Raw genomic sequence first — 21,805 nt, forward strand, 5'->3', positions numbered from 1 at the left:
TGAGCTCAGGCGTGCAGCAGCCAGGTAAGAGCAGCCGCTTGGAGCTGATGTGTGAGGCTTTTGGGCGGCCGACCAGGACCTGTGGGTGGCTGGTTGGGGGTGTCCCTATGGGGCTGTTGGGTGGCGGTTCCCTGCAGGCACAGGGTCTGGAGCTTCCCGGGCCTGAGTGTGTCGTCGTGTGTTGGCAGAAGCCGTGGGAGGACGAGGCGAGAGCGGCAGCGCCTTCGAGCTCAAGAGTGGAACGGCGAGGCAAGAGCGAGCCTGGAGCTGAAGAGGGACGCGAGGGGCCCTCTGGGCAAAGGGCTTTTCCAGGCCAGGGCGCCTTCAGGGTGCCGCGGCTGGCTTTGCGCTGGGCGACCTCCCTCTGTGTGCAGGGCTGGTCCTTGCTGTGCTTGGGCCTTTTGCCCTTGTGCTCCTTTGGCTGCCCGGAGAGAGGGGCAAGCCTGTAAAGGAGGCTGAGTGCCCCTGTCTCCGCACCGCAGGGGGGAAACAGAGCTCTCCCGGCCCCCAGCCCAGCTACCCTGTAAGCAGGGCAGGGCTTTACCCCAGGCCTGGCAGCTTTCTGCCTGCTGCTGGCCCCTGGCCAGCGTGACCCCCTGTACTCGGGGCGTGTCACAGCTCGTGTCCCTGGTGCCGGTCCTGAAGCGCTTCAGCGCGTCGGGGCCCCTGTGGCCTTCTCTCAGTGCAAGGGCAGGTCTGATGCTTTCCTCTCCCGCTCAGCAGTAGGAATGGCTCCCTAGAGTAGGTTGGCTGCACAGAACTTGCTCCCTCTTCTGGGACTGTCTCCCCCTCCCCTGCCTCCCCCTCCCCTGTCTTCCCCTTAGTTGGTGTGAGTGAGTGAGGAAGTGTGTTTGTGCTTTAGAAACAGAGCAGTGTAGCCTAGACTTCCCAGGAGGGAAAGAGGAGCTCTGTGCAGCCACAGGCGGGTGCCCAAAATGCACGGGTGGGGAAAGCATCCGGCCTCGCCCCTGCTTTCTGAGGACGGCGCGAAGCCGCTTAGCGGCAGCGTGGGCAGCGTGAGCCGCCTGTAGCCAGGGCGTGCGCCCACGCTGCCGGTCGTGCTGGTGAGCTGCCAGCGTGCGGGCCCTGTACTCGGGGCACTTGTCAGGACCTTGGCGGCACCCTTTGTCCCCAGGAGCAGCCCCGCCCAGGTCCCTGTAAGCAGGGCTGGGGAGGCTCCTTTAGCCAGGCAACAGGAAGGAGCGCTCCCAGGCCTTTGCCAGGGGGCAGCTTGCCGAAGTGCTGTGCCGCAGGGCACGCTCCCGCCTTTGGCACTGCTTCGGGCTGGCGCCACAGGGCTGGCGGCCTCGTAGAGGAGGCTCCCGGGGCTTGCAGACGGCTGTGTGGCTGTGCTGCGCTGCGGCCGGGCTCCGGCCTGTCCCTAAGTGGGGCGCAGGCCGGCGCCTGTGCTCCGTAAGCTTGTTGGGGGGTGCCGGGCAGCAGGGGGCGGCCCCGTAAGTGGGGTTCTGTGCGTCCCCTGGCCTCGGCGGGCGGTTGGAGGGACCCCCTGTAATCAGGCGGGTGTCCCTGGCCCCGGTCTTTCAGAGGCGTGGGGCCAGGAGTCATGGGGCCGGGCGTGTGCCCTCCCTGTCCTCAGGGCTGGGCTGGCAGCCCCTCGGGCCCCTCGGCTTTAGGCTGTGAGCTCGACTGCCTGACTCTAGAGTCAGGTTCCTGTTGCCTTGGGGGAAGGCCGAGCTTTGTGGCTCCCTGGGTGTGGACCGGCCTGTAAGCAGGCTGCGGGTCTGGGAGCCTTTGTGCTCCCTTCAGCTGGCAGCCTGTGTGGGGCGCCCGCCCCGTTAGTGGGGAGCGCCCCGCAACTGGAGAGAAGGAGCCTCCATAGGCCCTGGGGACCAGAGCCGCCCTGTAAGTGGGGGCCAGTGCTCTGGAGTCCCGGGCACTTTGCGGTCCAGGCAGCGGCTTGAGCCCCCTGTAAGCAGGGGTGCAGCCTCTTGGCCGTTGCCTTGCGTGCCCAGCTTCATTTGCCCAGAGGGCCCGGCTCCCAGCACGGCGTGGGACGGCGCCGGACGTCGCGACGGTGAGTCAAGCTGAAGTTGGAGGCTTTTGGGCAGCTGGGGGGCTGCGTGGGCGGTGGCCCGAGGGTCAGGCTGTGGGGCTGTTGGGTGGCGGTTCCCTTTGGCAGCTGGTGCTCCTCAGGCCTGATTGTGTCCGGGTCGACGTTTGCAGAAGCCATGGGACAGCGAGGCAAGAGCGAGCCGCAGGAGCGGCCTCTTCGAGCTCAAGAGCGGAACGGCGAGGCAAGAGCAAGCTTCAGCTTTGGCGTCTTTGAGCTCAGGCGTGCAGCAGCCAGGTAAGAGCAGCCGCTTGGAGCTGATGTGTGAGGCTTTTGGGCGGCCGACCAGGACCTGTGGGTGGCTGGTTGGGGGTGTCCCTATGGGGCTGTTGGGTGGCGGTTCCCTGCAGGCACAGGGTCTGGAGCTTCCCGGGCCTGAGTGTGTCGTCGTGCGTTGGCAGAAGCCGTGGGAGGACGAGGCGAGAGCGGCAGCGCCTTCGAGCTCAAGAGTGGAACGGCGAGGCAAGAGCGAGCCTGGAGCTGAAGAGGGACGCGAGGGGCCCTCTGGGCAAAGGGCTTTTCCAGGCCAGGGCGCCTTCAGGGTGCCGCGGCTGGCTTTGCGCTGGGCGACCTCCCTCTGTGTGCAGGGCTGGTCCTTGCTGTGCTTGGGCCTTTTGCCCTTGTGCTCCTTTGGCTGCCCGGAGAGAGGGGCAAGCCTGTAAAGGAGGCTGAGTGCCCCTGTCTCCGCACCGCAGGGGGGAAACAGAGCTCTCCCGGCCCCCAGCCCAGCTACCCTGTAAGCAGGGCAGGGCTTTACCCCAGGCCTGGCAGCTTTCTGCCTGCTGCTGGCCCCTGGCCAGCGTGACCCCCTGTACTCGGGGTGTGTCACAGCTCGTGTCCCTGGTGCCGGTCCTGAAGCGCTTCAGCGCGTCGGGGCCCCTGTGGCCTTCTCTCAGTGCAAGGGCAGGTCTGATGCTTTCCTCTCCCGCTCAGCAGTAGGAATGGCTCCCTAGAGTAGGTTGGCTGCACAGAACTTGCTCCCTCTTCTGGGACTGTCTCCCCCTCCCCTGCCTCCCCCTCCCCTGTCTTCCCCTTAGTTGGTGTGAGTGAGTGAGGAAGTGTGTTTGTGCTTTAGAAACAGAGCAGTGTAGCCTAGACTTCCCAGGAGGGAAAGAGGAGCTCTGTGCAGCCACAGGCGGGTGCCCAAAATGCACGGGTGGGGAAAGCATCCGGCCTCGCCCCTGCTTTCTGAGGACGGCGCGAAGCCGCTTAGCGGCAGCGTGGGCAGCGTGAGCCGCCTGTAGCCAGGGCCAGGGCGTGCGCCCACGCTGCCGGTCGTGCTGGTGAGCTGCCAGCGTGCGGGCCCTGTACTCGGGGCACGTGTCAGGACCTTGGCGGCACCCTTTGTCCCCAGGAGCAGCCCCGCCCAGGTCCCTGTAAGCAGGGCTGGGGAGGCTCCTTTAGCCAGGCAACAGGAAGGAGCGCTCCCAGGCCTTTGCCAGGGGGCAGCTTGCCGAAGTGCTGTGCCGCAGGGCACGCTCCCGCCTTTGGCACTGCTTCGGGCTGGCGCCACAGGGCTGGCGGCCTCGTAGAGGAGGCTCCCGGGGCTTGCAGACGGCTGTGTGGCCGTGCTGCGCTGCGGCCGGGCTCCGGCCTGTCCCTAAGTGGGGCGCAGGCCGGCGCCTGTGCTCCGTAAGCTTGTTGGGGGGTGCCGGGCAGCAGGGGGCGGCCCCGTAAGTGGGGTTCTGTGCGTCCCCTGGCCTCGGCGGGCGGTTGGAGGGACCCCCTGTAATCAGGCGGGTGTCCCTGGCCCCGGTCTTTCAGAGGCGTGGGGCCGGTACACCTGCGGCCCCCTTTGCGCAGCCAATTGGCCAAGCTTTGGGATTGGCACTGGAGTCCCTGTTTTCTACAAGCTTCTGAGGGTCCGATCCCATGCGGGGTCCGCACTGGCCCTGGGCACTTGCTTCCTCAGGGCCGCTGCCGGCGGCAGGTGGGTCCTCGTTGTGGTGCTACCTCCACTTCACCAGCCGGCGCTCGGCTGCTGTCCCCACCCTGGCGGGCTGCATGGGGCGCCACGGGCTGCCTTGCCACGGTTGGGGCTGAGGAAGGAGAGTTCGGGGCGGGCCGGGCGGGTGTGTGCCTCTTTGGGGCATAGCAGGGCTGTCACTCTTGGGCTCAGCGACAGTAGGAAATGGTGGATGTCATGTGTTCATGCCTGGGTGAGTATGGCATTCGAAACAGAGTCTCACTGCAGGCATGACTATCGAGGCTTCTGTGGGCACGCAGCAGGCCCTCCTCGGTGGGTGCCATCATTGCAGAGCAGCCCATAGGACGCATTTGCACGCCACAGTGCCAACCCAGTGGCTGAGTCCACCTGGCAGACCGGCACCTTATGTCTATATGTCTATACATAGACTGAAATCTGTGTATACAATAGAACAATATAAGTTTAATAATTAATGTGAAAGTTTTATAACAATAGAATATAAAAACATGTTCATCTCGGATGTATGGTCAGAGTCAGATTTGGGTTGAATACCCTTGACACCCAGAGCTCTTTAATAAAAGCACCGACATATGATCATTTTCGGGGCTATATGTGTCCGAACACTGTGACATGATTAACAGTGTGGAAGAACTTCTGAACTGTACTGTTATTTTCTTCAAATCAACATGTATGGCAGTAGATGACCCATCCTGCAAAGTCCAGACTCATTGGTTTCAAACACTCCCATTGGAACCTCCTTGCATGGACTTTGGGGTCTTGGTGGTACTTATTTATTTCTGTATGAGTCAGAAGTTCTGAATAATGTTTCTGCTTAGTTGACTACGGAAGACAAAGCTCCAAAAAAATTTCTGGGGATTCACATGTCAGGAAAAAGAAGGGAGAGACAGAAAGAAAAAAATAAAAGGAGGATATGGATAGCAGGATGACCAGACCTTAGAAATGGAAAATTCACAGGTTTGGTTAGTCAGTGAATTGACGTACACCATATCCTAGAATTGAAAAACCGTTGAAAATTTTAACTAAAATTAGTACATAAATGGAGGCAGAAACAATGCTTTCACGGAAGAGTAGAAAGGTAAAAACATTTCATAAGCTCACATTTCTGGCAAAAGTCAAGGAGCAAAGGAAGTATCAGACAAAGATAAGAAAGCTCTTACCAAGTTTTGTAGATGTTTAAACAAGTATCTAGTTAATAGCAAATGACAAATCACAGACCTTGAGACATTTAGCCCCTTTTCCAACTGTCTCTGCAACACTCCTGGCCAGTGTTAATCAACCTGTTGTAAAAGTACTTGGATGATGCAAATCAAGGAGTTTCTTAGGGGCTGTTTTGCTATTCTCACTCAAAGAATTATTTCACCCATTATTCTCCTCATATCCTATCACCTAAAGGAATTTATTCCTTTCTTCTGTACAACTACCTATAAAATTATTTGTACACTATTTTCATCTCTCACTGATCTTCTCTACACTAAAGCGCCTGAGTTCCTTCAGTCTTTTTCCACGAATTGGGATTTCTCGACACAGTGTCAATAAGCATGAAGTCACCACTCAAGGGACAGAGGGATTTTGGAAAAGTTGTAGGAGCACTGTGTCTGCGTTCTGGCTTCTGTCTATTTGACAGCTTCAGAAACTCCCATGAGTTTCTTTTTTTTTTTCCCCTTGGTAACTGTCTTTTTTTTCCAAAAGAATCTCAAATTCCCTACAATATGAGGAAGAAATATTGTTCAGTTCAAATGATGTCTGTAGTGTGGAAAATAGCATCAACATCAGGTTTATAGTAAGCTGAGAATAGGTGCTGATTAATTTAGGAGGTCTTTTGAGGGGAAATATGACAGTGTATGTCTGCCTACTTTGCTAGGAGAAGAAGGGTCAGTTGGTAGTATAGTGCACCAAAGTATCGATGCTATGAGATATGGAATTTAAAAAGGAAAATTTTACCTCATTATATAAAGAGAATTCTGCTGCCAGGCCTCTTAATATATGTGTAATTCCATTCTGTAAAAAGCTTCCTGATACCTGGCTTGTGAGGATAAGATCCATAGTGAATAAGGTACAAAAGTGAAAAGCAAGATTGGTGCATGGTCTCATTATTATTAAGTTGTAAAAATGGATTCTAGTCTTCAGAAAGAAGTTACAGCCAAAATGGAAGTTTTAGGTTACCAGGCAATACAAAATACATGTTCACTTCCAGCTGTACTATAGGCTGCTGGTCTGATTTTAAGGTGAATACACTATTTCTGTGCCTTGGTTTTCCATTTGTAATGACTCATTGTGAGTCATGAGTGGATGACTCAGAGATTGTGGACAGTACAGCTCCTATGGATTGAAATCAGAGCCAGCCTGAAAGGTACTGACACGGATTTTCCTGCAATGCACAGGACCCTGAATGACAAGCCATACACATGCAGTGCAGTTCATGCAGGTTTGCTATAATTTCCTTTTCTGCCTGAGAATGATTTTCAGCATCCTTATTGTTATAACCTTTACACATCTGAAAAATGTAGTACTTCTTTTTCTGATTTGGTTCATCTGTGGTGTTCTTCAGGCAATTAGATGAGTCACAGTTATAGCATTCACATTTTTTATGGAACATAGTATAGCGGATCTTCTGGTACAACTGTAGTACAGCGTAGAGCTGTAGTTGTAAAAAATATAAATTACTTCATTTTCAATAAGCTTTGTGGTATTTTAATGTACAAACTGGGTCATTTGAAATTATTGACTAGTGCCATTACCTCTTGCCTTTAAATTTTGACATTCCCTATGCCAACTTTGCAATTCCATAAGAATTTCAGATGTTGTGACTTAACTTATGTATCTTTATCTAATATGACAACCATAATCATCTAAATACCACTATACTTCCTTCCTAAAAGGTCAAAAATGTAATGGAGGAATTAATGTTCTTTAAAGACTCAATTACTTCTATTTGTTTAGTAACTTAATTCTCTAAGTGTCTACCATGTGGTTCACAACTTTACAAAAGCTAAAAGGAGAAAATTGTTGTTCGTGTCCTCTCTCCATTATCACGTATCAGTGAGAATCTCCTCCTGAGTATGGACTTGCCCCAGCTCAGAAGGAAAGGTTGTTTAGCTCTTGCTTCCATCAGACTCATCAAGTGCCTTCAGTTTTAATGGAGTACTCCAAAATCTCATATCATTAGTTGTCATGTACATTAAATACAAGGTGAAATGAAAAGCCATCCAAATATAAAAATAAAATATTAAGTTTTGGAAACAAGATGTAAAATTAAATGTTGCATCATCCCAACTAGTTATTTCGTTAAACTGCTTCTTAACACATCTGTCCTTGCCTGGGGACTTATATATGAATGATACTAAATAGGCAAGTAATTGGGCAAACATTTGTTAAATTTACCGGTTTCGGATGCACAGCAATCTCCACTGCTAGCAGGAAAGCGTGTGATCTCTTTCTATACCACTGGGTGACAGATGCAATCCCCGATGTACTCCTGCAAGTTACAAAATGCTATTCTGTGCTCATGATGTCCAGGAGTCCCCACGGTCTGCAAAATAGTGCATCATGGTTAATTATAAACTGCCATGACACAGAACTAATTTCTGAATAATTCAACTTTTGATATTACATTTGCAGCTGAAGCCAGTTTCCAAATATGAGATGGAACAAAAAATACAGGTAGCACTGGCCTCTAACTGCATTACAATTGGATTTAAGTAACTTCTTACAATGGGGCATTCTTGAGTTTCCATTAGCTGCGTGAATGACCTCTAATCTCTAACGCAAACTGAAAAAAAAAAAAAGCTTCTTGCTCTGTATTGTAGAAAAAGCCTTCATACAGCAGCACTGCCATCTCCTGCTTGTTTGCTTCCATGCATGCCACTACGAGGTTTGTGCTACAAAGCAGCCACAGGGAAGGTGCAGTTTTCTGCTACTAGGTAACTGAGGAAGTAACATTTTCTAACACTCAGGGATAACACGTTTGTAGTTCTGCAAATGGGTAGAATTTTCACAAGTGAACCTTTTTTTAGCATAGGAAAGTACTACAGCAATTTGTCCAGGATTTCTAATATATCACATTCCAGCTGAAAAATAGCTCAAAATGTGTACATTTGTGTGCTTGTGCTATACCCAAGGAATACGTTATACCTTTGAATATGCTTCTGTGGAGTTAATCTGTACACAAGCCAACACATTTGAACAGATCTAAAACATTCCCTGTGGTCTGCATGACTGCTGCAAATCCAAAGCATGAATGACTCGTGCACAGGATTAATTCAATGCTATTGCGGTGTATTTGATCATATACAAGCATTTGTGTGGCCCATATGCAGTTGGTCCAACAGGTCCCAGATGTATCACCGATGCTCTGAATCATTAGGACACAGGTAGGATAAAGCCAGTGTACTGCCAGAACACAGAGTTAAAATCAGTCCTATCAGGCTACTGGTTCATTGCTTATCATAAGCTAGGAGATGACAGTTTATGCTTCTGAGAATATTTCTACACATTTACAGTGCCTGGTGCAGGGTCTCTTGCAGTTAGTCATGTGCTCACTGAACTCTCTCTGCTGTGCTAAGCTCAAGCCTACAACTCAAACCTGGTCTTGCTTAGGGATTCAGTTCTGGTACTGACATCACCTCTAACTTGACCAAGCCCTGCTGCAGACTCAGCTTGTTGCCACCACTGTTGCCAGTTCAAAACAGCCAAGTCTGTCCCACAGATTGCTATGTGCTGTGCTCAGAAATGCCAGAGGACATGACACTTCCGCTTTTGCTTCTGGTTTGGAATAGAGCTAGGTAAGAGACTAGGACAGAGGTTTCTGCTAGATTGTTCTTGCACCTGGAAATCTTCCCAAACCACAATCTACCATGAATCATACAGATGATCCAATTGCTCTTGGATACTTGAATTCTTTTCTAGGACAATCACATTCAATACACAGAGAACAGAAAATTGCATCCAAAGCAACAAAGTATGGAATGATGGATAAGGAGCATAATAATGGATATTCATGATAGTTGCCTAAGATAGATTTTTCCCTTCCCACAGAATCACAAAGTTTCATTATTCTCATTCTTCCCTCCTTTGAAGGCATATTTATTGTTAAAAAAAAAAGTTAAGAGCTATTGAAGACATTGGCAGGTACTGAAAAACAGTTCTGTTGCTTACTAGCCCAAATCTCCAGCAGGGTAAAAAGGTAGAAGAAAGTCCTATAAACCATTTTGTTGGTGAGATCTCAGTTCACACTCAGTTAATTGGCCTGTTTTGTAGGCTTTAATCTGGTGGCATAAGAACCTTGAAATAAATCTCTTAGCTATGATTAGAGATGAAGGAGAGATTACCACAGGCAGGAGAGTTGAAGTGGTTTTCTCCATCTCCATTGGTGAGTCAGTGTGAAGACAGAGCAACTACCGAAACATCAGGAAATCAGTATTTCAGTCATCCTCAGGATGTCCAATTCAGGTGTTTTCTCTATTGAATTCAACAAGTTACCAGTTTCAAGATCCTGTTCAGTCCTCTGAAGCAGGTTAGTGGTTTCTTTTACAATGTCAGAAATAGCAATGTATGTTTAGCTAAAATAGCAGATTTTAGCAAAATCAGTAAGATAAGATGTGGCTTGTTTATGACAAAATTGCAAAATTTCTCTGAACAATTTGTATCTAATAAGTAAATATTATTAAAAAATAGCTGTGCTATGTCTTGTTCAATATAGTTAGGGGAATTTGATAGCAAAGGAACAGCTAGGTGACATCTTGGAAGCAAATTGTATGGTGATGGAAGCTGTGTTTAAAGTTAAATCAATTTTAATTAGACAAAGAAAGCTTGAGAACAGTATTGATAGTATGGGAGAGATTTCCACGTTTATTTGTCTTCTTTTGTTGAAAGAAATATTTCTCCCTGTATAGAATAAAATCCAGGTCTGTCCCATAGCTGGGGAAAGTACGTCTGTGTGTATATGATTCATAACTCTGAAGTGGCTCACACGCAAAAGTTTTTAAGAACTGTGACAGAGGCGTTAGTTCCACTGAAATGCTGGGAGCATTTGTGGCTTTACAGTAACCCACTGCCAACTATGACTTGGAGAAGAACAGACACATGTTGCAGAGCAAGACTGACATTTTTAGCTCATAACTGCAGTTCAGCTCTTTCAGCTGGAAAAACTTTCTTCATGGTGCTCAAAAAATTATACTATGCAGCTGTGCATGTGTTAGAATAGATCTTACACTAATAAATGTATTCAATACTTTGTTAAACAGGGAAAGAATAATGTTATGATGCATTTATAAAATTCTTCCTGATGTGAAGAGAGTCTTATTATCAGAAATAAATCCAGTAAACTGTTAGCACAGGTGAAAATCTTAACATAAGTATCATGTAGAAGGCTAGGAACAAGGAATGGAATAGATCACTTGCTCTTCTGTCCCAGACTCAATGTACTCAAGGTTTCATGAGAAGTACAATGTCTCCCAAAGATCAATCCCAAACATATCAATGACAGCCAGGGTCAGTCAACAAGTGGCCTTTGAACTACAACAACCAGTCATTTCACCCCTTTATCTGGCACTAGGACTCCATGAAATCACAGATCTTTTGCTGCTGGTGTGTGTAGCACTGTAAGATAAATATCAGTATTCTGTGAAATCTGATCCTACAACAATACTAAAAATTCACAAAGGAAGTTAAAAACCTCCGTGCAAGAAAAATTCTCCTAGTAATTCCTTGTCGCCAGAAATTCTCATGAAGTATTCTTAACTTTTTTAAAACATCAGGCATCTGGAAATTGGGGATGGAATAGCTCCATGAGATTGAATGTATCCCCGCTGATGGAGCTCAACTTCAAATTTCTTTACGGCTAGAATATGACAAAGTCTCAAATCTGTATCTTCCAAAATCAACAATGTCTCTAGAGCAGATTAATTTTAAGTAGAGTAGAACTATTTACAACTTTTGTCCAAACGGTAAAACTAAATATGTTTAGCAAGTAGGGTGTTTTCAGTGACACTGTAACTAAATGTGTGCTGAACAATTTGAGGCATTGTTCAAATATATGCATGTGTTTCACAGAAATGAACAGTGAGTGATGCATTCATCTGTGCTGGCCATTGAACATGAGCTGTGTATCAGCAATCAGTACATTTCACAACAGATTCTCGCTGTTGTGAGCTCTGAGGCCTGGGCATCAGGGGCAAATAGATCTATTAGCAGCCATCATTTACAGTTATTTAAGGTCAAGACACGAACTGCTTAACTGGTGAAGCAATCAAAGATACTGGCTCCAGGCTTAGCAGGCTTATTCAGGCTGTCAGGTGAACTCATAGGGAGGCTTAATTCTGTACAACCAGAGCATGATCCGTTCAAATGAGGTCTGAACAGTACTGGAGAAAAATGGTGTTAAGCAAGTGGTGTAATTTTATAAATGACTATTGTTTGGACGTTTCTGTAAGGTGTCTATCATTTATATGATTATCACAATATGATCACAATAAATATTCAGCCATAATTAATAATCAACCTTAAAAATCATTAAAATTAGGACCCCATTTCTGAACTTTAAAATTCAGAAAGCTGCTGGCCTCAACACCTCTGGAAATAGACTGATAAGGAAGAATACTGTGCATTTTGCACACTATTCTCTGTATTGTACAAAAGATACACAGAACTGAATAGCTTTGAGAAGAATTCGTTTTCTCTGTAAATGCAGGAGTAAATAAATGAAACTTGAATTAATTAGATATCACAGGCCTTAAAATCTTAGTGTATGGAGATATTTAACCATATCCTAATATGAATCACACAACCTATTCCTTGCCTGTACAAACTGAACTGATTCCTTCCGACGTAAACACATGAAGATGCTGGGATTCTGCTGCCTTTTTCAACTGCAGTCTGCAACAATCTGCTTATCCAATGCTAAGCTTCACTGCAGCTGGGGACCCTCTACTGGGTCAGTGCAGCCCTACTTCTGTCCAGCTTGTCTGTCCCCAGGTGTTTTTCATGGTATTTTCGCTGATACAAGTTTTATTCAGTAATAGCATCCACTAACATACAAAATATCATGCTGCTTATATATCTCTCTTTCCCCAGATTTACAGGATTACACTTTACTGTTTATAAATGCCATTGTATTACTGGAATTAAATTACCGTATAATTGTATAATGCAGAGTTTTACAATATAAAATCACTCTAATGAGAGTTCCCAAAGGAACAAGACAAGCAAGATTTCTGGAAAGAAAAAAAGAAGGCTGTATCTATGTTTATTCAACTTTTGAACACAAACCTGACAATAACACAGGAATCTAATAATAATAAATACCTGTAATTGTTAAAAAAAATACAGGCAACAAGTAGAAGGGAAAATGCTGGGAATGTTCTGAAGGGAAAGACAGCAGAGCAGTTCACTTTTAGATATCAGGTCAGCACAGAAAATTGGTGTTGACAAAAATTCCTAGGAATCCAAAGTCTCTGTTCATACTATTCGCTTATTTTTAATTGCTCTAGTTGGTCCTTAGAACTTATTTTTTTAAAGTGGTTCACATTGTTACAAAATTTAGGCAATAAATTTCACTGGGGCACTCCCTTGGCAGGACTCAGAGTGCGTGAGGCTGTACAGCAAGTTCTTTTGTAGGCTCTATAAATACCTGGTCAAACAGACAGTAATCTCTCTCCCTCTTCTTCAGATTTCCACTGCACGCCTTGGATCCATGCTCCTAATCAGCTTATGAACTTCCCTTGACCTACGCTTCTTTTCCTAATGCATGTCTGACTATGGCTGTCCTCAAAGTCAAATTCACCAAAACCAAGAGGGACAAATTGGCTCAGATCTTATGGATCCTCAACTGGGTTTCTGTAGTGAGTGGGATCATTCTCTTCAGTCTTGGCCTCTTTCTGAAAATAGAGATCAAGAAGCGCAATGAAGTGATGGCAAAAGGGGACATTAACTCTGTCCCCAACATGCTGATCTCTGTAGGTGTCATAGCATGTATCATCAACTTTCTGGGTGGCAAAATCTGCTATGACTGCTCAGATGCAAACAAGTTCTCTCGCTGGAAACTAGTAATGCTGCCATACATCGTATGTACCTTCTGTTTTACCTTCTGCATCCTGGTGGGTGCTCTCATGTGCTATACCATGAGGAACGAGCTGGAAGAGTCTCTCTATCTGGGACTGAGGGATGCCATTAAGTTCTATAAAGACACAGATATACCTGGGCGATGTTTCTTAAAGAAAACAGTGGATTTGTTACAAATTGGATTCCGTTGCTGTGGAAACAATGGCTTTAGAGACTGGTTTGAAATTCAGTGGGTATCTCCTCGGTATCTGAATATGGCTTCCAAGGAGGTTCTGGAGTAAGTATTTATCAGTCACAGCAAAAAATTCTAGAAGAAAAACTCTTTTGGGACTGGAAAGCCCTTTTTTCTGGACCTTTGTATCTTAATTTTAAAAAATGTAGAATGACCAGGTTACTCACAAAATATGCTAAATACATGCACAATCAAAAGCTGCCTTTTGCTAAGCCTTTAGGGATGCTAAACAAAGCAAAGATGTATTTCCTTTTTCAGTGTGGTGAATTAGCTACCTCAAATTTTGAATTTCATTTATAGTGAGCTGATAACAGTAAGAAAAAAAGGATTGTACTATCAGTACCTTGCACAGTCAATTCTAAGCACTGAAAGACTCCTCTTCTTCAAGGTATTAGACTTTGCAATCCCAAGTTCAAATCTGTATGTTCACATGTGAGAAACTGCCAAACACCACATACACTGCATAAAAAGCAGAAATCCCCCATTTCTTTCTGCTGGTGGTGCTTCACATGATGTAGCAACTATGAAATTATATGCACAAAAAGAAGAGTGGTAATACTTACAGAAAAGGTAAAAATTTAAAACGTACAAAAGTAGACAATCCAGTCTGTAATAGTTCTAAAGCTGAAAAAGGTCTTCACTGACAAGAGAGTAGTAGCTTCGTATTCCCAGGAAAGACAAATGGAAAGAGCTTGACTGGCATTTGTAAATGCTGCATTGTGTTGAACTCAAAAATCAGTTACAATAAAGCCAGAGAAAGGGAGGCCAAAGGTCTTAATTTTACAGAATTTGCAATTTGAAACTGCCATCATAGCAAAGCATATATAGAGAGCTGCAAAGATACCAGAGGGCAGGACCTAGGAGAATACAAACAAGAGGGCATCAGCATACAGAAGACACTTGTCTGTGGAAATAAAGCAGTACAGGCATTCTCAAGAGAGAAGTTAGAAAGTGTCGCACAGAACAGACTGACCAGAGCTGTTTCAAGTCTTGGGTCTATGCTGAAAAGTGACATGACAACAAAGACCATCCCCAGGAATTTAGGAGTAGTAGCTTCGTGTGAGGTCAAAAGTAAAATATACTTCCTTTTATGTCTGTGAGAGAGGCAGAAACAGTAATGTTCTACCCAGGGTTTTAATTAAGTTCTCTTTTATTCTGCAGGCTCCTCTGTGCTCTGCCATTGTTTTGAGAATACACTGTCAGTTAGCTTTTGCCCCATTTAGGCAGAAGGTGGCAGTGAAATGTGTGTGAGGGAAGTAATTTGTAAATGTCTTTTGCTGTGGATAGATTGCTTAATTTTATCTTGACTGGCAGAATCCCAGTTGGTGCTGTATAACAAAACTATACCATGACTTCCAAAAATCTAGTAGTGAAACATTTGATATGAAATCCTTGGAAGCAAAGCCCAGCTGGAAATGTTCTGAAAGGATGGAGAAGGAATCAAGTCTTTCTTGGTTTCAACTTGTACTCTCTGTCAGTAGTTTGTACATCAAGAGGCAAAGCAGGTGAGATCTGACCTACTGTGAATTCACAGTCATGTAAGCTTTGCAAAACTGAACTTTTCACCTTCCTGCAAAACCCTCTTCTACAGATCTTTTGCCAACACCACAATTTAACAAGGCATGGAAACAGTCAGTGGGAATGGTAGGAACATGAGGCTACAGCAGGACAATGCTACCATTGCTTTGGATGGGTAAAAATCATCTTTGCTCAAAAGCAAAGATTTGCTTTACAATACCATAACTACTTTGAATTGCAACAGCAAATAGCAGTGAATGTGTTGCTCCACCAATTCTTTTACTGAAGTCTTCCCTTCTAACAGTACCAAGACACAAATGAAATAATTTTTAAATTTTTTAATTTGCCATTAGCAGAGAAAACACAGTGGCAGAAGGATATAACCCAAATCTGAAAACTGCTACTGTTGGCAGTAGAAAGGATTCCTCTTTATACCTCTCCCAGAACAAAAGAAAGTGTTTTAATTGATGCTTGGAATCAAAAGAGTTTAAGAGATTGTATTTCAACCATCTTAAATGCTGTACTATATTGGGGTCATTAAATATATATAATACCTTGAAACATGGAGGGCATTTTGCCATCCCAGGTAACATCTTCCCTCTCCCAGTGTGCCAGTCTTTCTCCTCTGTGAGCTTTCTCTTCTCCTCCCACATTGGAGCCCTCTGCTTTGTGCCTCTCTGGCTCCCTTCCCTTCCAGTGCTTTTGCCTATGCCCACAACATAGCTCACACACTTCAGTCAGGGATATGGTGCTAACAAAATGAAAAGCTAGACTTGAAAACGGAGAAAAATTCATGCCTATCCCACTCCTTATGGGAGCAGGAAATGGCAGTGAACTTCCTGGTTTACCTGAAAGATCTTTGAGGAAAATGTTTTTGAGAGAATTTTAAGTAAAACAAAAAAACCCACTACAACCCAAATTAGAGGAAGAAAAGAACAAGGAACAAAAAAGGAGGTTGTATTTAGTGGGCTCACAGCAATAAAACAAAAGCAATTTTTCTGCCATCGTAGCACTGACACAAATACTGAGCTTCCTAGCAGCTTGGGTTACATTTGAAGGTTACATTTATTAATTTGTAGGTCCCAGATTCCAGGTCAAGACTGGACCACAGTGTTTCTGCTCTGTTTACCTAATGAGCTTCTTTTAATGATTTCCTTCCCTCTCATTTAGATCAGCTGTACTGGAACAGAAAAATATTATTTGCAAACATATTAATAAATGAGTACGTTTTGGAAAATACTAGAAAATTTACTATTGGCAAATAGTGAATGCTGTATATTTAAGTGGAATTATCTATCCTGTATTCCGGTCCCTTTACAAAGGGTAAATGGCCTGGACTTGATAAACCAGAACATGGTTCTCACCCATGGGGCTGTCTCAGGAAATCAGCCTTTTCCACCAAGCATAAGAATAGATACATGCTTAGAGGCTGCTTCCCCAAGGTGTGAGAGTGTCTCTCAGCATCTTAGATACTGTCCAGTTTCTGGAAAATCTCTTTCTCAGAAGAAAACAGATGCAAAGGATTCATTTATCTTCCAGAAAATCTTGGTTAATTTGAGACTGTGTTCTTTTCCCATCCGATGATTTTTTTCCTATTCCCCTTTATCTTTCTTCTTTCACCACTTGTTTTCCACCTGATCTTATAGAGGAGGGAAATGATTATTTTTAGCAACAAATACATTTCTTAAAGTTACAGAAAGTGGAGTTACAAGAAGTAGAAATTCCCTTGTGAATTAGTCTCAAAATATGTGCTGGACCAGCCCTTGCAATGGGTACAGTGGCAAAAGGCCAGCAGATGATTTCCAGTGCTTCCTGTGGCATACAAAGTTGTTCTTGTATTAGGATCCCTCTCATGAAATGATTAGGCTGCAAAATTAATCCAGAAGTAGTAAAACACGGGATTTCCAGGGATATAACTTCCATTAGAATTCCACCAAGATAAACAAGTCCAAAAATTGTCTTTAATATTCAGCACAAAGATACCTAAAAAGGCAACATCTCCTACACCACACTTAAATACAGCAAATCCAATATTCAGTTCCTGCAGTAAACAACTTTTCCAGTTGAAAGTATATCCTTATTTTCCTTTTGTTATGTTGGAGAGGCCTACATTGCAGCAGAGTTGTGTTATTCTAAAATCACAGGCATTGCCTGCTGCTGCCGCCAGGTTTGTAATGCCCAGACTTTGTCCGGTTGCAGTCGTCTGAAGAGCAACGTCGATGGGAAGTTCTTGGTGGATGGAGTCCCCTTCAGCTGCTGCAATCCCAGCTCCCCACGGCCCTGCATCCAGTACCAGCTGACAAACAACAGTGCTCACTACAACTACGATTTCCTCACAGAGGAGCTCAATATCTGGATGAAGGGGTGCAGACAGGCCCTGCTGGATTACTACACTGGTATCATGAGATCCATCGGCATTACAGCATTGCTTATTTGGTTGTTCGAGGTAAGTCTCACAAAAATGGTCTTTATGGCATTAATGAGTCTTCTGTCTCTCCAAGATGGAAAACAATGACAGTGTAACACATGAGAAGTTCCTCAGCATCCAGTATAAAGGCCACAAGCACTTCAGGAATGTTGAAGGATTTCTTTTAGCAAAGACAACTTTTCCAAAGTCCACAGAGTAGAAGGAAATCTTGTTGAGGATGAGAACTATCAGAAACCACATATACAATTTATAAAGCTTTTTCAATAGAATATAGCATATTCCCTTCCCTGATGCATTTATGGGATCAGATACAGGATGATAAATGAAGTGACACAACTCCAAGGAAATTTGGTGAGAAGGTCTGAGTGTTGTTTTAAGTCAGTTTTAAGAAATATATAAAATATGAGTAGGTCTTTGGCTCAATGCATTAATTTTCTTTATAATTAAAATTGAGCATTTTATTAATATCTCAAAGCCTCCTTTTTATATTACCTAGTTTCACGATATAGACAGTACTTGTAGTCATGGCATATCCTTTTAGAAGTAGATTGGGCTGCTGGTTATGCAATCAAAATAAGCACATCACAGGCAAGCTACACAGCTGCAAAGCTGCACTGTTCCTGCTGACCTCTATAAAGAAGAGCTCTCTGGATGTTGTCATCTGCAAGTAAAGGACGCTCCAATGGCACAGGCTCCAATACAGTTTTCTTACCTTTTTAGTATGTTTTAGTTTTCTGACTATGGCTCTATTTATTACATAAACATTAACATTGTAATTTAAGTAGTTCAAAACAGTCCTCAGGCAGTTCTAGGAGGGGTTGTGGTGCCAGAAATAACCTGAAGCATGTGAAAAGCTGTGAGGCAGCTCTCTGTGTTCCCTTAAATATTGACAAGCTGATCCTGATTCCAACAGAACAATGAAAGTGGAGCTTTTTCTTAAGCTTAGACTTCAGCCTCTGCCATCCTTCCTAAATTTCATGCCTTGGCATGCTTGACACATATGGGTTACAAGGGAATGATTAAACCTCCTCGGAAGAAATATGGATTTAAAGTCAGTGGAAAAAAAATCCACTGAAATTAACATACTACAATTTTTTCTTTCCCAGTGACTGATGGATCCATTAGTTGATCATCCATTTGACATCAGTTAGTTGCAGTGTCTGAGGCTACAAGGTTCACGAGTAATTCTATGTGTTTATATGCAAGGAGGATTGCTACCTGAAGAATGAAGCAAGAATCAGTCAATTTCTCCCCACTATCTTTTTTTTAAAATGTAATTAACTGGAAAAGTGGTTATACATATTGTTAGGATAAAGAATCTGTCTGCTTTACACAGTTAGGAGGCCTGTAAATACACAAGTCAGAAAACTGAGTGATAGGACTGAGGCTGCAATTTCAGCTCTTTAATCATGAACTGTTTCTTACAGCTCTCTGTACTCATTGGTGTCCGGTACCTACAGACAGCCATGAAGAATGTCCTTCTGCTAGGAGATCTGGAGGGTGAATCAGATGGTTGGTTACTAGAAAATAGTTTTGTGGAAACCGCCAAATACAACATCAACATCATTAAGAATCTCGGCAAAGCCAACCAGATCTCCACTGTCTCAGGCATGAACGACCCCAACATTAATGTTCAAAACACAGACTGTGACAAAACTAATATTACAACAAAATCTATCCCTGCAGCTAGGTAGGCAAATCTTCCAAGAAATGACATTACAAGTGTAGCTTTGCTCTATTACAGTCCTACAGTCACCAGATTTTATCTGGTGGGGGAAAAAAAGTAGAATAACTAGTAAAACAACTGAACAAACCTGGTGTCACCAGACTGGTGACAGCTCCAAAAATGCTGATACTTCTTTGGATGGATGTGTTTTTACTTGTAAAATTCCTGATTCTCAACACTGCAAGAAACTTCTGGAATTTCCCCCACTTTCTCTCCTTTACATAGAGACTTCTATCATGGTCCTAATGCATCACAATAATCATTATGCACAAGCAAATATTTTAGACAAGGTGGGTCTACATGTACAAACATACAGATTAGTTGAATAGGTACCAAAGATGTCATTACACCTATAAAATCTCAGGAGCAGGGAAATCCCAAAAGAAATTATTACACTGGATAAAAAGCTTATTTATAAAAAGAAGACAAAACCTGAAATGAAGATTCTGCTGGTGCAAGTTAGGAAAGGGGAAATTTTAAGAAAAATATACACATATGACAGCCTACAAGAATCCACCATGTATGTGAAATTCAGGTGAAGACAATAAAAGTTACCACAAAAGTATTTCACTTGTTTTTCCCAAAGTGTCTGAAGTACCTTTTCACTTTCCCCTCCAATAGTTTAGACAATGCTAGTTGCCCCACTTCCCTGAAAGTCAGAGTACAACTGAGAGGAGTTCTCTGCTTAAGAAAACTGCTGCCTTGTGCAGCGATATTTAAACTTCCAACTAGCATGTGATAGCACAAGTTTAAAAACAAGTAGATACTTTCTATGAAACAAACACTGATGATCTTAGATGCTTGAAAGCTCCTAGTTCCAAAGTACTTAGCACACTCATCCAGGCGTGGGAAGGTAAGACGTTTGTAATCAATGAAGGCAGACAGACTGACAGCTTGCACATCACGCCCCTGCTACAGTGCTCAGGAGCTTTGTCAATGCATGGAGTGAAAGCCTTCAATGCACAAAACACCTCAAGTTACAGGATGCCCTAGGACTGTAACTGATCATTAATAGTCAGCAGGAGAAAAGTACCAATAAAAAACAGAGGTGGAAAGACCAAATAAATATTTTACATGTTACTGCTGTGAGTGCATTCTTTGGATAATCAAGTAAACGAAATTTTATCACTGAAATATTTTAAATAAAACCATTCGTGCTTTTGAAAATGTGCAAAATAACAGTAAAAATTTCTCTACCTAAATACTATTGTATCCCATGAGAAAAAGCAAAAATTATACTATAAGGATATATTGTAAATAAATTGTGCAATGTAGTAATCTGTAGTCTAATTCCAGCAGGCTATGTGCATGACCATAATTTCAACTGGAATTCCTTCACTGCCTAACATGATAGGCCTACACTTAAGTATGTTAAAACCCCTTCAAAGAACTAGATTTATAAGCTGAGACTTTTTTCTACAACTGTTAATTCTCCCCTTTGCACTGCACTTACCTGTATGCCTACTTCTTGTCTTCATTGCAATCACTTTGCCCAGTGGGTGATTAAAACTTAACTGTGTGTAATTCCTTCAGCCCTTTCTGGGAGCCAGAAGTACTTACCAGCAGCTCTATAATTAGCTGATGATACAGGCTGGAAAAGAATGAATGCAGAAAGTTGTAGTTCCTTGAGAGATCAGGGAAAATACACTCCTTGTATTGCTAACTAATCAGATTTTGCATGTTTTTCTTTAAATGCAGTGTAATTTTTTTCAGATAAGTATGCCAAGTGTCATCTGTGTCAGTCACTAGCAGTCACTTCCTCAGGACAATTTTATTCTATTTTTGGTACAACAGTCCTAGACCTCAATAACTAAAGCTTGTAGAATTATAAGAACTGTGAACTTACTCATCTGATAGCTTTCTAGTTAATGGCTTTGTCAAGAGTCTGCTCTGAAAAAACAGATTTGGAAGGAAGAGTGAACTGATGATCCAGCCTCAGCATCTCTGTCAAGACAAAAAAATGCCATCCAGCAGCAGCTCTAACACATTACCACAAAGAGCAGAGGTGTAAGTATCCAGCTATACAATTTTCTCTGGCCCCCACACAGCTCATTTACTTGCATATGAACAAAACACATTTTACCATAAAAGACTAAGCGGCATTTAGCATTACATTTAGCATTACATTAAACTTTGTCTCTCAGCTAACTGCCCCGAACTGCAGCAGTGGAATGTGATTGGTTTTGAAATTAGCTTACTTTTAGCATACATCTCACAGGCAACAGTCCTTGTCTGACCTATTACCAGTAATCACTTAGTCATTAGACTGCTAATTTCTATCCTGTCTAGGCATTCAGAGTCTCCACCGATAGGGATACATTACAAAAAGATAATAGCTCACTTCACAGTATCAGGATAAAATTTACTTTTGTCAATAAATGCTTTCTTCTTTGCTTTGTGTTTACTGATTTCCTCAGAACGTGGAATTGCTACACCCTACATATCCAGCTTCCTTTATAGCACCTCTCATGACCGTTTGGGTTTCCTGTAGTATTTAACACCAGAGGCACTGGATCAAGGAAACAAACTCAGGCAGCAGCACAGACTTCATCTTTAACTCTCCGTAATTCATAAAGACAGATGGCATCAGTGAGCCAAGCCTTTAAGCCAGGGCATCTGCTCAGATACAGAAATAAATACGATTCAGGGGACACTTGTTATCCTATTTGTTACTAATGCCTAATCCAGCCGAAATTTATAACAATACAGGAAATTCCAGAGTAAGGAACTTACCTATGCATAAAACTGTCTTCTTTATCAAGTTATTAATTTTAAAAATAAAATAAACACTGTAATGTTGAGTTTCTGATGAAGGCACAATGAGA

General features: G+C 43.9%; 1 protein-coding gene across 1 annotated transcript; it reads left to right on the forward strand.

Moving 5' to 3' along the window:
* The first annotated feature begins 12,772 nt into the window (after positions 1–12,772).
* LOC136558281 (photoreceptor outer segment membrane glycoprotein 2) lies at positions 12,773–18,948 on the forward strand. The gene is made up of 3 exons (XM_066552622.1): positions 12,773–13,353; positions 17,026–17,272; positions 18,682–18,948. The coding sequence occupies exons 1-3, from the start codon at positions 12,773–12,775 to the stop codon at positions 18,946–18,948; spliced, it is 1,095 nt and encodes a 364-aa protein (XP_066408719.1).
* The last annotated feature ends 2,857 nt before the right edge of the window (positions 18,949–21,805 follow it).

Source organism: Molothrus aeneus, chromosome 6, assembly GCF_037042795.1.
Source record: "Molothrus aeneus isolate 106 chromosome 6, BPBGC_Maene_1.0, whole genome shotgun sequence".
NCBI lineage: Eukaryota > Metazoa > Chordata > Aves > Passeriformes > Icteridae > Molothrus > Molothrus aeneus.

What these genes read in the sequence shown, in the direction of transcription:
- LOC136558281 (XM_066552622.1), top strand. Translation starts at nt 12,773, where the DNA reads ATGGCTGTCCTCAAAGTCAAATTCACCAAAACCAAGAGGGACAAATTG. An exon ending in GCTTCCAAGGAGGTTCTGGA is followed by an intron (nt 13,354 to 17,025) that starts GTAAGTATTTAT and finishes GTCCGGTTGCAG; the next exon opens with TCGTCTGAAGAGCAACGTCG. An exon ending in TGCTTATTTGGTTGTTCGAG is followed by an intron (nt 17,273 to 18,681) that starts GTAAGTCTCACA and finishes TGTTTCTTACAG; the next exon opens with CTCTCTGTACTCATTGGTGT.